This window comes from Elephantulus edwardii, unplaced genomic scaffold (genome assembly GCF_000299155.1).
Source record: "Elephantulus edwardii isolate Elephantulus edwardi_28Jun2011 unplaced genomic scaffold, EleEdw1.0 scaffold00102, whole genome shotgun sequence".
Taxonomy (NCBI): Eukaryota; Metazoa; Chordata; class Mammalia; order Macroscelidea; family Macroscelididae; genus Elephantulus; species Elephantulus edwardii.
Window position 1 is genome coordinate 10,292,142 of NW_006399852.1, and position 13,444 is coordinate 10,305,585.

Sequence of the window (13,444 nt, forward strand, 5' to 3'; positions counted from 1 at the left end):
TATGCTCAACACTCTTCTCCAGCACCACAACTCAAAGGCATTGATCCTTCTTCTATCACCCTTAATCATGGTCGAGCTCTCTGATGCATAGCAAGTAATTAATTGCGAAGACCATGGCCTGGATCCGGCATACCTTACTTAGTATTCAGACTGACACGGTGCTCTTCAGCACTCTGGAGAGGTCCTTGACAGCTGACTTCCACAATGCATTTCATCTTCTGATTTCCTGACTCCTAGTGTTAAGAGTGCTGACTGTGGAACTAAGCAAACCAAAGCAGTTAACAATCTCAATCTCTTCTCCATCTATCATGAAGCTACCATTTGGCTCAGTGGTTAGAGGGTTAAATGATGGACACATTTTGAGTAATTTGTCAAAAACCATTAGGGCTCTGAAACAAAAGTAACCTCTGTTTTGAATGAAATAAGCTATTCACAATAAAAAGAAATAAAAAAAAAGGAAACTTGCAGGATCTACATTCTCCCCTTGACTAATGCCTACTTGATCTTGACCACTTCTTGTATTTGTTGCTGTTGTTATTAGGTGCCATTGAGTATGACTCACAGTGACTCTATGAATGATCCTGTGCCATCTCATCACCTCTGACTTACTTGAGCCCCTTGCTGCTGTGACTAGGTCAATCCATCTCGCTGGGGGTCTTCCTCTCTTTCACTGACCCTTCACCTTCCCATGTGTGATATCTCTTCCCAAAGAATAGCTTCTCCCAGCAACATGTCCAATACCTGAGGGATGAAGCTTTGCCATCCTTGCCTCTAAGGGGCACTCTGACTGCACTTTTCCCAAGTCATACTTGCTCATCCTTTGGGCAGTCGATAGCGTATTCAGCACTGTCTTCAACACCGCAGCTCAAAGGCATCAACTCCTCCTCTGTCATCCTGATTTACTGCCCAGCTCTAAAATGTGTAGCAAGTGATTGAAAAGCACATGGCCTCCATCAGGCATACTTCAGTCTTTAAACTGACATCACTGCTCTTTGGTATTTCTGGAGAGTTCCCTAAGAGGAAGTTTACCCAAAGCATTATCTCCTGATCTCTCACCTGCTGGTACCAAGGGTATTGATTGTTGATCCGAGCAAGATTAAATCATTGACAGTTTTTACCCTCTCTCCATCTATCATGATGCTGCCTATTGGCCCAATGGAGAAGACCTTTCTTCTCCTACTGTTGAGATGTAATCCATATTTAAAGCTGTGGTCCTTGATCTTCTGCAGCAAGTGTCCTCCTCACTTTTAGAAAACAAGGTTATGTCATCTGCCTAATGCAGGCTATTGATGAGTTTTCCTTCAGTCTTGATGCCACATTCTTCTTCACAGAGTCCAGCTCCTCAAATCATTTCCTCAGCATACATATTGAATAGTTATGGAGAGAGAATATAACCCCAATGCACTCCTTTCTTAGTTTTAAAAGTTGTGGTGTTCCCTTGTTCTGTTTACACAACAGCCTCTTGGTCTAGGTATAGGTTTTGTATGAGCACAGTTAAGTACTCTGGGATTCCCATTCTTGTCAATGCTAGTCATAACTTGTTCTGATTAAAATAGTCAAAGCCTTTGTACTGTTAATAAAGCATAAGTAAGACATTCTTCTGGTATCCTCTGCTTTCAGCCAAAATCTATTTGACATCAGCAATGATATCCTTGCTGGTATGGCCTCTTCTGAGCTCAGCTTGAACTTCTGGTGGTTCTTTTGTCAATGTTCTTTTCCAGACATTTTGGGATGACCTTTAACGTCTTTCACATGCTTACACATGTGCTCTAACTTCCACATTCTGTTGGATCATCTTTCTTGGAAATGGGGACAAATGTGGATGTCTTACAGTTAGTCGGCCAGGAACTATCCTCCAAATTTCCTAGCACAGATTAGTGAGCACATCTGAGGTTGAGTCTGTTAGTTGAAACATGCCAGTTGGTATTCCAGCTCATCTTGGGGACTTACTTTTTGCCAGTGTCTTCACTGCAGCTTGAACATCTTCCTTTGTTATTATTGGCTCTTGTTCATATGTTACTTTCTGAAATTCTGTGCTGCTTAACAGAGGAAATTCTATTATTGTTGTTATGTACATCAAATTGGGACCAGGACCTGGTTGACCCCCTAGACAGGTTTTCTGGGAAGTTAACCAGAGAAGATGATTCATGTCTCTCCTATGGAGTAGATGGTGGATTAAATCCCCTTGCCTTGGGGTTGGCAGCACAACTTCTTACCACTGAGCCACCAGAATTTCCTAAAATGAGAAAAAGGGGGTCCAAACTAGATAGAAACAAAAGAGATGTGATGGAGACATGATGATCACACAATTGTGCAAATCCCTTTTGTTAAGCATGAACTCATTTAAAGTTGTGAAAAGAATTACGTTTTACCCAAAGCTATCTAGTTTCCCCTCTTCCTCTTGCTTCCTGAGAAGATCATTCCAAATCTTTGGGGTTACCTGAAGGATGGAGATACTTTTGCTGTACAAATGAATGGTGGCTCACCAGGTCACCTAGTAACAGAGACCACTTAGTAACCTGATCTCAGGAAGGTGACATGATTTAATTATACATATAAAGAATAACCAATGGTCAATTATGTCCTCTGTTCTGCCTTAAAACTTCATTGTAACTGCCCTAAAACAAGTTCTGATGGCCTACTGGTAAGAAGCTGCATTTCAGTCCCAAAGGCCTGAGGTTCAAATTACCAGATGCTCAGTGGGAGGATGGGTAGTCTCCTCCCCTGTGACTTTACTGCCTCTGATAACCTGCTGGAGGGTAAGCTCTGGGTTGGTTCCAACTTAATTTTACATAACAACAACAAACATGTCTTTGTTTTCAGAAGGGTCAGGTCTCCTAACTTTGAATTTCTTTGTATGTAGATTCTTTTTTGAAGTCCTTATTATTGTTATACAAGTGTTCAGGTCTTTTCATTCATAGGGTCGCTATGAGTCATCTATGACTTGAGGGCTCATAACAACAACAACAACAACAACAACAACAACAACAACAACAACGTTATTGTTACGTGCCATTTAGACTCTTGTGACTCATAGCAAAATGATGTGCAACAGCTTTGAACCCTGCTCTATCCTGATCCAATTTCATTGGCTCCAACAAGCCTACCCCTATTACAAGAGTCATTGAGTCAATCCAGCTCATCCAGGGTCTTTCTCTCCTCTGCTCTCCCTCCACCTTTCCAAGCATGATGTACTTCCAAGGACTACTCTCTCCTGGAATAATGCCCCAAGTATGTGAGACAGAGCTTCAGAATGTTTGCCTCCAAGGAGAAACTTAGTTTCATCCTCTCCAGGACAGATATGTTTGTTCTCTCAGCACTCCATGATGTGTTTAATACTCTTCTCCAGAACCACAACTCAAAGGCATCAATTCTGTCCTCCTTAATCATTGTCTAGCTCTGTGATGCATAGTAAGTGACTGTGATGACCATGGGTTAAATCAGCCACACTTTAATCTCTAGACTGGAATTCTTGTTTTTCAGTACTGTAGAGAGGTCCATGATAGAAGAGTTTCCAAATTTCTGGCTGCTGATTCCCACAGTGTTATCTGTGCAGCCATGCAAGCTGAAGCTGCTAACAATCTCAATCTCTTCATCCTCTATCATAATGGTGCCAATTGGCCCAGTGGTGAAAATCTTTGTTTTCTTGATATTGAGCTTCAATCCATATTGAAGGCTGCAGTCCTTGATATTTTGCAGCAAATGTCTCAGGTCCTCCGCAGTCTCAGCAAGCACGGTTCTGTCATCTACATAACAGGTTTTGTTGATGAATTTTCCTCCAGTCTTGTTGCCACATTCCTCCTCATAAAGCCGAGCCTCCTGGGTGATCAGTTCTATAAATAGATTGAAAAGGTATGGCCATAGGATGCATCCCTGGAGTATACCTTTCCTGATTTTGAAATATGCAGCATTTCCTTGCTCTGTTCTGACAAATGTCTCCTGTTCCAAGTATAGGCTTCACATAAGCACAATGGGAGTTCTGGGACTCCCATTCTTCTCAAGGCTAGCCACAATTTGTTATGATCCACACAATCAAATATCTTTGCATAGTCAATGTAGCATTCCTCTGGTATTCTTTACTTTCAATTAAGATCCATCTAACATGTTCCTTGCGCCTCGGCCTCTTCTTAATTAAGCCTTTATATCTGACAGTTTCAATTATCTTTAATAATCTTCAGCAGGATCTTACTTTCATGTGACCACAGTGAAATGAGGTCAGCATACACTCCTACCATGATCACTGAGATCTCACAAGGCTCTGCATGAATGAGAAACCAACATGGGGTGGGAGGCAGAGGAAAGGTTAGGGGCTGGAGGAAGGAGTGTTGCTGAGTCCCTGGGGATGTGTTTCCTAGAGTTCGGGGTGGCCTCTTCTCTGTCCTGTAGATGAGATTGGTGAGCAGCGGCAGTTCTTCAGGATGTGAAGTGCTTGGGGGCCACAGGCAGGGGCCAGCCACCACCAGGAGGTTGGACCAGGGCTTCCATCAGGCGGACAGCCAGGGTCTCTTCGCTTCTAGAACTTATCCACTAGTGGATCACAGGACCACTGGCCCTGGCAGCCATTTCTTTTCTCCAGCTTCCCTATAAGAAACAGTTTCTAGGGCTCTTTTATATTTAAATAACAAAGTAATAATAGTGATATTTTTTAATATCTGTTAAGGCTTCTCTTTGCTTCTTAAAATGAAGAGTGATATGTGAGTGAGAGCAAGAAACTACGCTTCCTGTCAAAAATGCTAATTTTTTTTGTCACTGATTTGGGAAAAAAAAAAGAAAAATACTCAATATAGAAACCATAATGGGTCCCTGATAGTACTGGCTGTGGGAGCGCCGGCAGCTTAGTGGACTAGTTGTGCGGCCAATCCAAAGGCAGCTAGTTCAAATACACCACTTGCTCTCTGGTAGAAGGATATGCAGTCTCCTCCCACCTGATTTAAAGCCTCTGAAAACCCACTGGTGGGTCAGCTGTCAGTTGGTCCTGACTTGAAGGCACATAACAAGAACAACACTGCTGGTTGAGGAGCATCTCAAAGGTGTATGAAAAAGGACTTAAAACAGAGGCCCTCTACACAGTGAAAACGGCCGCCCAGGTCTGAATCAGACTGTGTCCCAGGATCTTGCTTCTGCTTTCTAGAGGAAGTTACCTATGTCCAAATCTTGACCGAGACAACTTGTTCTGCCACATTCTGAGGTGGCCCAGACAATTTTTGCAGGAACTAGTTTGAGAATGCAGGCCACCGAGGCTGAAGGTGACCAACCTCCTCAAATCCAAGTCTCAGGACATTTGTTTTATAGAACATGTTGACGGCCAGCCAGTCAAAGAAACCCTCATACTCTTTCCTGGCTCTGCATGGACTCGAGCAAACAGATCATAAACGACATGTGCTTAAGCTCCTCTGAACACCATTTTGGCCTTTCTTTTTGGGGCGTCCTTATTTGTAGCTATTTGAAATGAAATACAACTCTTATTTTACATCAGTTTTGTTTCTTTTATAATTTTGTTTCTATTATAACAACTGATAATAGCAAACAGTTTGTCCTATGGGATTTACCAAATGAGTTCTCACAATGATCCTGGTTCCTATTGGACAACTCAATAAGCTAAAGTTCAGAGAGAGGCAAAGTGGAGAAGTCAGGTCTCAAACCCGGGAAGTGAACATAACCACTACGCCTGATGGCTTCTCACGTGCTTCCTTATGAAAACAAAAACTTACAAGGTTTACCCACAGAGTTAGTTTTCATTTAGCAAGACACAGTACAGGGTTTGTTGTTGCTACACACCATCAAGTCAACTACAACTCACAGCAACCCTATGAACATCAGCTCTGATGCTTCCCCTATCCTGAGCCAACCTCACCATCTCTGACAGCCTGGCTGAGAGTAGAGACTCCAGAACTTCTCACTTAAACAACCACCTTGGGAAACTTCCCTGGTCCTGTCACACACTCTTTCTAGTCTTTGGTTTTCTCACCCACAAAAAAGACAAGATAATGCCTGTCTTAAAGTGCTGTTTTGAAAACCAAATGAGATAGTGCCTTTAAAGCACCCTGGGATGCTGATTCAAAAGGCAAGTAGTCCAGTTGTCACTGACTGAACTCCCACTCACAGTGTCTCTGTGTTTGTAGAGAAACACACTGAAACACACTCACTCCACAGGGCTTGTAGCTGTTGACTTTCTGAAAAAGATCTCTAGGCTTTCTTCAAAGATGCCTCCGGGTGGACTCCAACTGACAACCTTTTGGTTAGCAGCTGAGAGCATTAAACATTTTCACACCCCAGAGAGTTGAGCTCTAGAGAAACTTAATAAATGGCATCCACTAATCCACTGTCATTGAGTGGATTCTAACTGAGTGACCCTCTCTCAGGTGCCCCATGCTAGAGGGTACGTTTTCAGGGGAGGAAAAATGCTTTGCTCCCATGAGTGGCTGGCTGGTGGCTTTGAATTACTTACCTTTGGGTTAGCAATTCAACACATAACTCACTAATTCCTGGTAACTACTGTTGCATTAGAGGACTTCTGTATTGTATCCTAAACCAAAGAATGTTGTTCTGTGCTGGCGAGTAGAGTACAAGTCACAGTGACCCTATGAGCAACCAAACGAACCCTGTCCTATGCAGCGCCACCTCCTCATCTCTGACACACTGAATGAAGCTCATGGCTGCAGTCACTGTGTCAGTCCATCTCGTTGAGGGGCTTCCTCTCTTTCCCTGATCCTCACTTCCTTTCCAAGCCTGAGGGATCTCCTTTTCCAAGAAATACCCCTGCTAGCAACATGCGCAGATTAAGTGACATGAAGCTTCACTGTCCTTGCCTCTGGGAATCCTTCGATTTGCAATTATTAAATCCTTTTATTTACTTCACCCATAAATAAGGTGAAGGAAGAAAGTATGTATGGGGGTAAAGATGGCAGGGAAGGTGATAGGGAGGTTTGCAAGATAACAACAATCTGTCACAAATGAACAGGAGGACATGCTTGTCTCAGACACCTGAGTGAATGGATAGAGATGTACATGGAGGCAGAGGTGGGCTTGGAAGATGTCTGGGGCGGCTTCAGATATCAGGCTGGGAAGCCTGAAGCTACTGACGGAGGTGGAAGTTGGGCAATGGTGGTGACAGAGGGAGGGTCAGAGCTCAACGGGCTCCCTCCTGTGAGGAAAATGCTGTAAACAGAAAAGCTTCACACTGGAGGTGGTCAAGTCAGACTACGAATGAAGCAACCATGTGCACTGCACATTCTCAGGAAGCAAAAGGTCAGCCTGGAAACCATTTGTTCAGGGGAGGAAGGTGTCAAGACAGAGATAATTTGTTCCCAGGGGTAAATGTGTCCAGGACGGCAATCATGCATAACCAAACCGGCTGGTGGCCCTCACTAACATGCTCAGTCCCTCCCTCTAGCCAAGCAGCGACCTTTACCTTTCCAAGGTCTTCTTTCCAGCTCAAACAGATTTTAATCTCCTCAGCACTCGATCACGGACACCCTTTTCTCTGTAAAGCGCCAATTCTCTCCTTTAGAACGGCAGTGTCTTGTATTTTTCACTCAGCAGCCCGACCAGCTTGAGCTATATTATTCCTCACTAAAACTCCTCTCCTTTCACTCCTAACGGAGGGCGAGATTCTCAGCATTGGCAGTGCTGTCTCCAGCCTTGCTCTCAGATCCAGGCACAGAAGAGGTTTAGACAGAGAGGGTGCTTGTGAGATTGGGGAGCGAGCTAGGCCCAGGGCCTGCAGCCAGCCAGCCTGGCCGAAAGGCCCCGGGGGCAGAGCTTCGGCTCAACCATACCCCACCTTACAAGGGAGATCTGTTTATTTTATAAGAAAGGAGCAATAAGAGGCATGCTTGCTGAAATTCTGGCACGAGGTCTGGAATGCCCAGTGACAACACTAGCTTGTTATCAAAAGATTTCTTATCCTGAGTCTTGCCCTCCTATCACTAGCATGCAAACCCCGAGGTAGTCTGGAGTGGAGCAAAAAAGCCAGTATCCTTTTGATAAGAATGAAAAAAAAATCCTTGGATTTGTACAATGTGACATGATGTGAGGGGCATTGTTTAACTCTTGGCAATGCCGTGAACGCCTAGGGCAGAAGACCAAAGGAAAACTGTCTACTTTGAAAACCTTCTCAGAACAAATCTGGGAGAATTTGCTGGTTAATGGAAATACATGTCCAAACAAGTACTGGTTGGCTAGGGAGTCTGTGGACCTGGCAAGGCTCACTTGGCGGGCAGCATGGGAGTAAGCTTCATGCTAATGAGGGGACTTGAGGGGTCTTACAATAATGAGTATGTGATATTTCTCATGTGTCTCTTTGGAACACCGTCTGATTGGACTCACAATCAGAAAGAAACGAGAAAAGCCAACAGAAAGCATGTAATTCCTGAAACCACTGGGCTCCATGCAATGTAGACAATTTAACAGTATATAAATGAATTAACAGAAATACACTCAGAAATTCCAGAGCAAAGTGTTCCTCCTTTCCTACAGGTAAACAAGTATGAGTGCAAAGTAAAGAGGTCATTTTTCTTAGGGGTGGGATGGGTGGCAAATAAGTGGTGGTGAAGAGGGACTGGTTTTTAAATGAATGCTATAGGCAGTTTTGATATATTTTTTTTAAAAACAGGGTCAAAAGGGCAACACTTAATCTATTTTAGATTGGAAGCAGGAGTGGCATCCACTTCCTAAACAACATGCCTCCAGAAACTCTATGAACTTTGATACATGTCACTAATTATAGAAAGGCTATGAGTCATGGTATTGAAATACAATATCAGCTAAATCTCTACTATTGGTGTCATTGTTAAGTGCTATCAAATCTAGCAGGACTCATAGCGACCCTATGAACAAAAGACTTGAACTCTGTTTGATAAATATCATCATTTATGGACCTTCAGAAAGAGGATTCAAGAAGACTGGTGGTGCTCAATATTCTTCTCCAGCACCAACTCGAAGGTACCCGTTTTTCTTCTATCACCCCTATTCATTGCTCAGCTCTGATGTATAGCAAATAATTGTTCAGACTGGGGGTCTAGTGGTAAGAAACTGCACTATAATCCCAAAGGCATGTGGTTTGAATCCACCAGCTGCTCCATGGGAGAAGGATGGGGAATCTCCTCCCCTGCAATTAACACCCTCTGAAAACCTACTGGAGGACCAGTTATGGGTCAGTTCCTACTTGATGGTACTCAACAACAACAACAATATGGCCTGGAGCAGGCACACCTTAGTCTCTAGGTTGACATCACTGCTCTTTAGCACTCAGAGTTACCCAATGCAATTTGTCTTTTGCTTTCCTGATGGCTAGTGCTAAGAGTGTTGATTGTGGATCCAAGCAAGCAGAAATGGATCAATTTACAGCTGCTGAAACACCTGCTAGAGGTTCAACTATGAGCTGATTCCAACTTGACCGCAATGAGTTGAGTTTATCAGAAAAACTATCCTATCTGCCATCCTAGGACCACCTTGTAATAAACCAAATTCTTACCATGGAGTCAATACCCTGTTCCCTCTTTTCACCAAGTTAAAGAATGAAAGCAGGCAGGGAAAGGTCAGAGGAGAGCACAATGGGGCCCACACTATCAACACAGCAATCAGGAAAACAGACTTTACTCTACAAGCGTGGGCAGTTGAGTGGAGGCTTAAAAGGGCTGATTTAGGGTGGTTAGCCCTTAAAAGGGCCAATGCTGGTCTTGCTCAGAACAATCCCAGTGTAGGCTGAAGCCTTGCTGGAGCACTAGGCCAAGAGTGTAGGCTGAGGCCTCTGTAAGAGCAGGAGGCCGAGAAGAAAAGTGAGGAGACAGAAATGGAGATATAGAAAAGAAAAAAAAAAAGACAAATTTATCAGCATAAGTTCATCCCAAAAGAATGAACTGTCTTCCCCAGAAAGGAAATAATGAGGGACAGTAGTATGCCATGGACAGGACTCCAGTGTCAGGCTTCCTGGCCTGGGTATGCCTTGGGGCTGGGTTTTGGGCCAATGAGATGTTGTCCTGGAGAGTTCAAAGTTTGCTAGGTGGTTCTTCTGGTCTGCAGTGCTTTGATGTTATGCGCGTGCATAAAACACTATTTAGGTTACTTCCTGGTGGACAGATTTTTCCACCATGTCAGTATCTATTTCCTGGTCCTGACAACACATATTTTACCAGGCGTGAACTTTTACCTCCTCTACCTCACTGGCTCTAACCCTAACAAACTGGCTTGTACTGTTGACCAGTCATGGCATGCCACTTAGATGATACAGCTTTATTACAGCCGAATTCTTGTTTCTTGGTATTCTGCCGTTAGCTCCTCTAATGGTCTTTCAATCAGTTATGAACCTCATCCAATACTACAAGAAAGAATGTAGTACGTAGTACTTAGTACACAACAGCCACTTTCACTCAGCAACAACTGACATTTCCAAGCCTCTATGGACTGCTAGGAAAATGGACAGTGCAGGAGGGGAAGGCCCTCTATGAGGTGGATTGATTCAGTGACTGGGATAATCGGGATGGGAGTGTCAGAGACAGTGCGATTGGCACAGGACAGAGCAGAGTTTAGGGCAGTTGTACATAGGGTTGCTATGAGTCGCAAGCGACTCGACTGCACATAACAACAATAACAACAACAACAACAACATGACGTTGCTCTGGAACAACATTGCAGCACCCCTGGGATAATTGTGTTACCTACTTGTTTGACTTTTCTGAAAGACTGTGTCATATTGAATATCAAGTTAGAGGTATACATCCACATGAATTTATGTTATAAAGACTTTTGACTATCACACTTCACCTTACACCCTGAAGCTTTGTCCCTTTTGTGTTACAGAAAGTAAACACTTACATTTACAGGAGGAAACACAACTATCTAGGAAGTGATGAAGAAAATATTCATTGACTTGTTGATGAAGAGACAGATGGGTGAACCTTACCACACATTTGTTCTGGGGTCTATTGTCTGGGTGTTCCCTTACAACCAGTCACAGGGTGTGACTTCTCAGCACCAAATTCCCTCTCTGCTTAGATTTGGGTTGTTATATGATCAATTATGCAAAGTATGTGAGGAACTGTTACTGACTTTTGTATTTCTGGGCTGGCTCAAGCAAAAAGCTTCACAGAAACCTGGCCTCCCATTGAGCTCTGGGGACATTGCCTGTGATTAAGTACAGCTCTGGGTATTTGGAAGAACAAGTTACACAGTTCTTCAGGCTTAAAGGAGGGGATGGTGACCCAGAACTCAGGACAACAAAGTCCCAGAAGACAGAGAGGCTGGCCGGAGCAACCTCTTCTGTATGTGTTAATATATCCAAAGGGACAAAGAGAAAGGAAGAAATTCTCTAACAAGATAAATAACTTCTGAAAAGTTGAAGCATGGTACAAATGAACATTAACATGAAATAAACTCATCAGACAAAAATTCTTATCAGATAAGCCCATACGCCGGCACCTCACACTGGGGACTTAATTGTGCCCTGTGAGCCAAGTATGGATTCCTTGTGGTTTATTTACTAATATGAAAATCAACAAAAAAGCAAAAGTTCCAAACCCAAAGCACAGTTAAATGAACTGTGTGTGATAACTTGGAATTAATTTTGAAATTACTCTTGGGGGTGGGGAGGGAAATGTACATTTTCGTATAAAGTTTAAAGTCATGCCATTAAAATTCATTAAAAAAAAAGAAGTAAGTTTTCTGTTTTTATTACCACTCTCCCCCACCCCCCACAACAAAAGCAACAATAACAACAAACTCAAGCAAAGCAGCCCTTAAGCAATAAAGAGAGTCTCCAAGAAAAACATTTCGTTTGAAAGAGGGTTAAATGCAGCCTTGGAAGAACCACTGCTTACATGGGATTGTTCAACAAATTCCTGTTGTGTGAGGTTTGGCATATATTTTCTAAAAATATAAGCATCTGGGGAAATGAGACAAAGCCCAGGTCTTGGACCAAATGAAGCACGCAGTGTGAATCTGTTAGTGATTATATCCATAATGAAATATGTGCCCGAATTTAGCAGTGCAGAATCTAATAGACGATGAAAGCCCAGCGGGGACAGTCCTTACCATAATATATAGCCAACGGAGAAGGTACATATGGCCGGGAGGCTGCAGCTCCTGCTGGGATACTGATGGTGCGATGTCCTCATCTCAATTAAGAGAAAGGGCAAAACCGTTGTGTGCTGAAAAAGAACAGAGAGTAGGTGACACAGATTCTTATCATCGCCCCTCAGCAATTTTTTTTTTTTTTTACGCACTAGGAGAATCAATAGGATAAATCCCCAGGAAAAGGACAATAGCTGAAAACTCGCCTAAAAGGCGAATTGATGGGAAAACAGTGGATCAAGTGCTCCATTGGTATTTTTCTCACAGATCTTAAGTTTGGAAATTTTATTTTATTATGTCCCTTTAGGAAACGTGGATTACACAGAAAAAGTGGTAGGTTGTTATTAGGTGTCACTGAGTCAAATCTAACTCATAGCAACAATATAACCAAGAAACAGCAACCTCTAAGTACCATTGGATAAAAGCATGGCCTGATCTACACCATCTTCAGGGTCCCCTAAGTCCACTGCTACAGCCACCATGTCAACCCATTTTGTGGAAGGTCTTCCTCTTTTTCACTGATATTCTCCTTTCCCAATCATGGTATCTTTTTCCAGGGACTAGACCTGCAATCTCAAAGGCACACAGTTCAAATCCACCAGCTGCTCCACAGAAGAAGAAGGGGTAATCTCCTCCCATGCAATTAACTGCCTCTGAAAACCTGCTGGAGGATCAGCTATGGGGCGGTTCTGACTCTTTGGTGCACAACAGCAAACCCTTCCCAAGAATATGCTCGAAGTTTGTGAGACCATATTTTAACCATCTTTGCTTCAAAAGAACATTCTGGCTCCACTTCCTTCAAAACACATTTGTGTGTGTGTTATTTTGGCAGGCCATGGTATATTCAGCATTTCCTACCAACACGAGAGGTCAAAGTAGTCAGTTCTGTCCTACTTAATCATGATACAATCCTCACAGGGATATGAAATGGTTGGAAACACCAGGGCTTAAGTCAGGTGCATTTGATTCCTCAAAGGGACATCCTTGCTCTTTAGGGTTTTAAAGAAACCCTTTATAGGAAATTTGCTCAATGCAATATGGCATTTAATTTCTTGACCACTGCTTCTATGAGTGTTGAGAGTCTAGATCCAAGTAAAATGAAATCCTTGAGAATGTCGGTATGTGGCTTACTGCTCCAGCTGTGAGGGTTTTTTTGTTTTCTCAGCGCTCTGGTGTAATTCAGCCTGAAATTTAGACTCCTTTAGCACCATTGGAGAAATCGTTGTTCTTGGACATCAAGTAGAGGTATTTTTAATTGAAAATGTTATGGTAAATTTCTTCTGCAGGAGTCCTTGTGTGAACATCTGAATGTTAAATGTTAAAGTCAAGAGCTATGAAGATGTTACATAAAGATACATAATGCCAAACTTTATAT

The 13,444-nt window shown here is 42.9% G+C and overlaps 1 protein-coding gene across 1 annotated transcript in view; it reads right to left on the minus strand.

Annotated features, from left to right (window-relative positions):
* The window catches only part of AIG1 (androgen-induced 1), a 381,775-nt gene that overhangs the window by 55,240 nt on the left and 313,091 nt on the right, over positions 1-13,444 (minus strand). Inside the window, exon 4 of the mRNA XM_006891683.1 lies at positions 12,031-12,146. Coding sequence (XP_006891745.1) covers positions 12,031-12,146 — 116 coding nt within the window. The remainder of the gene's footprint in view (positions 1-12,030; positions 12,147-13,444) is intronic.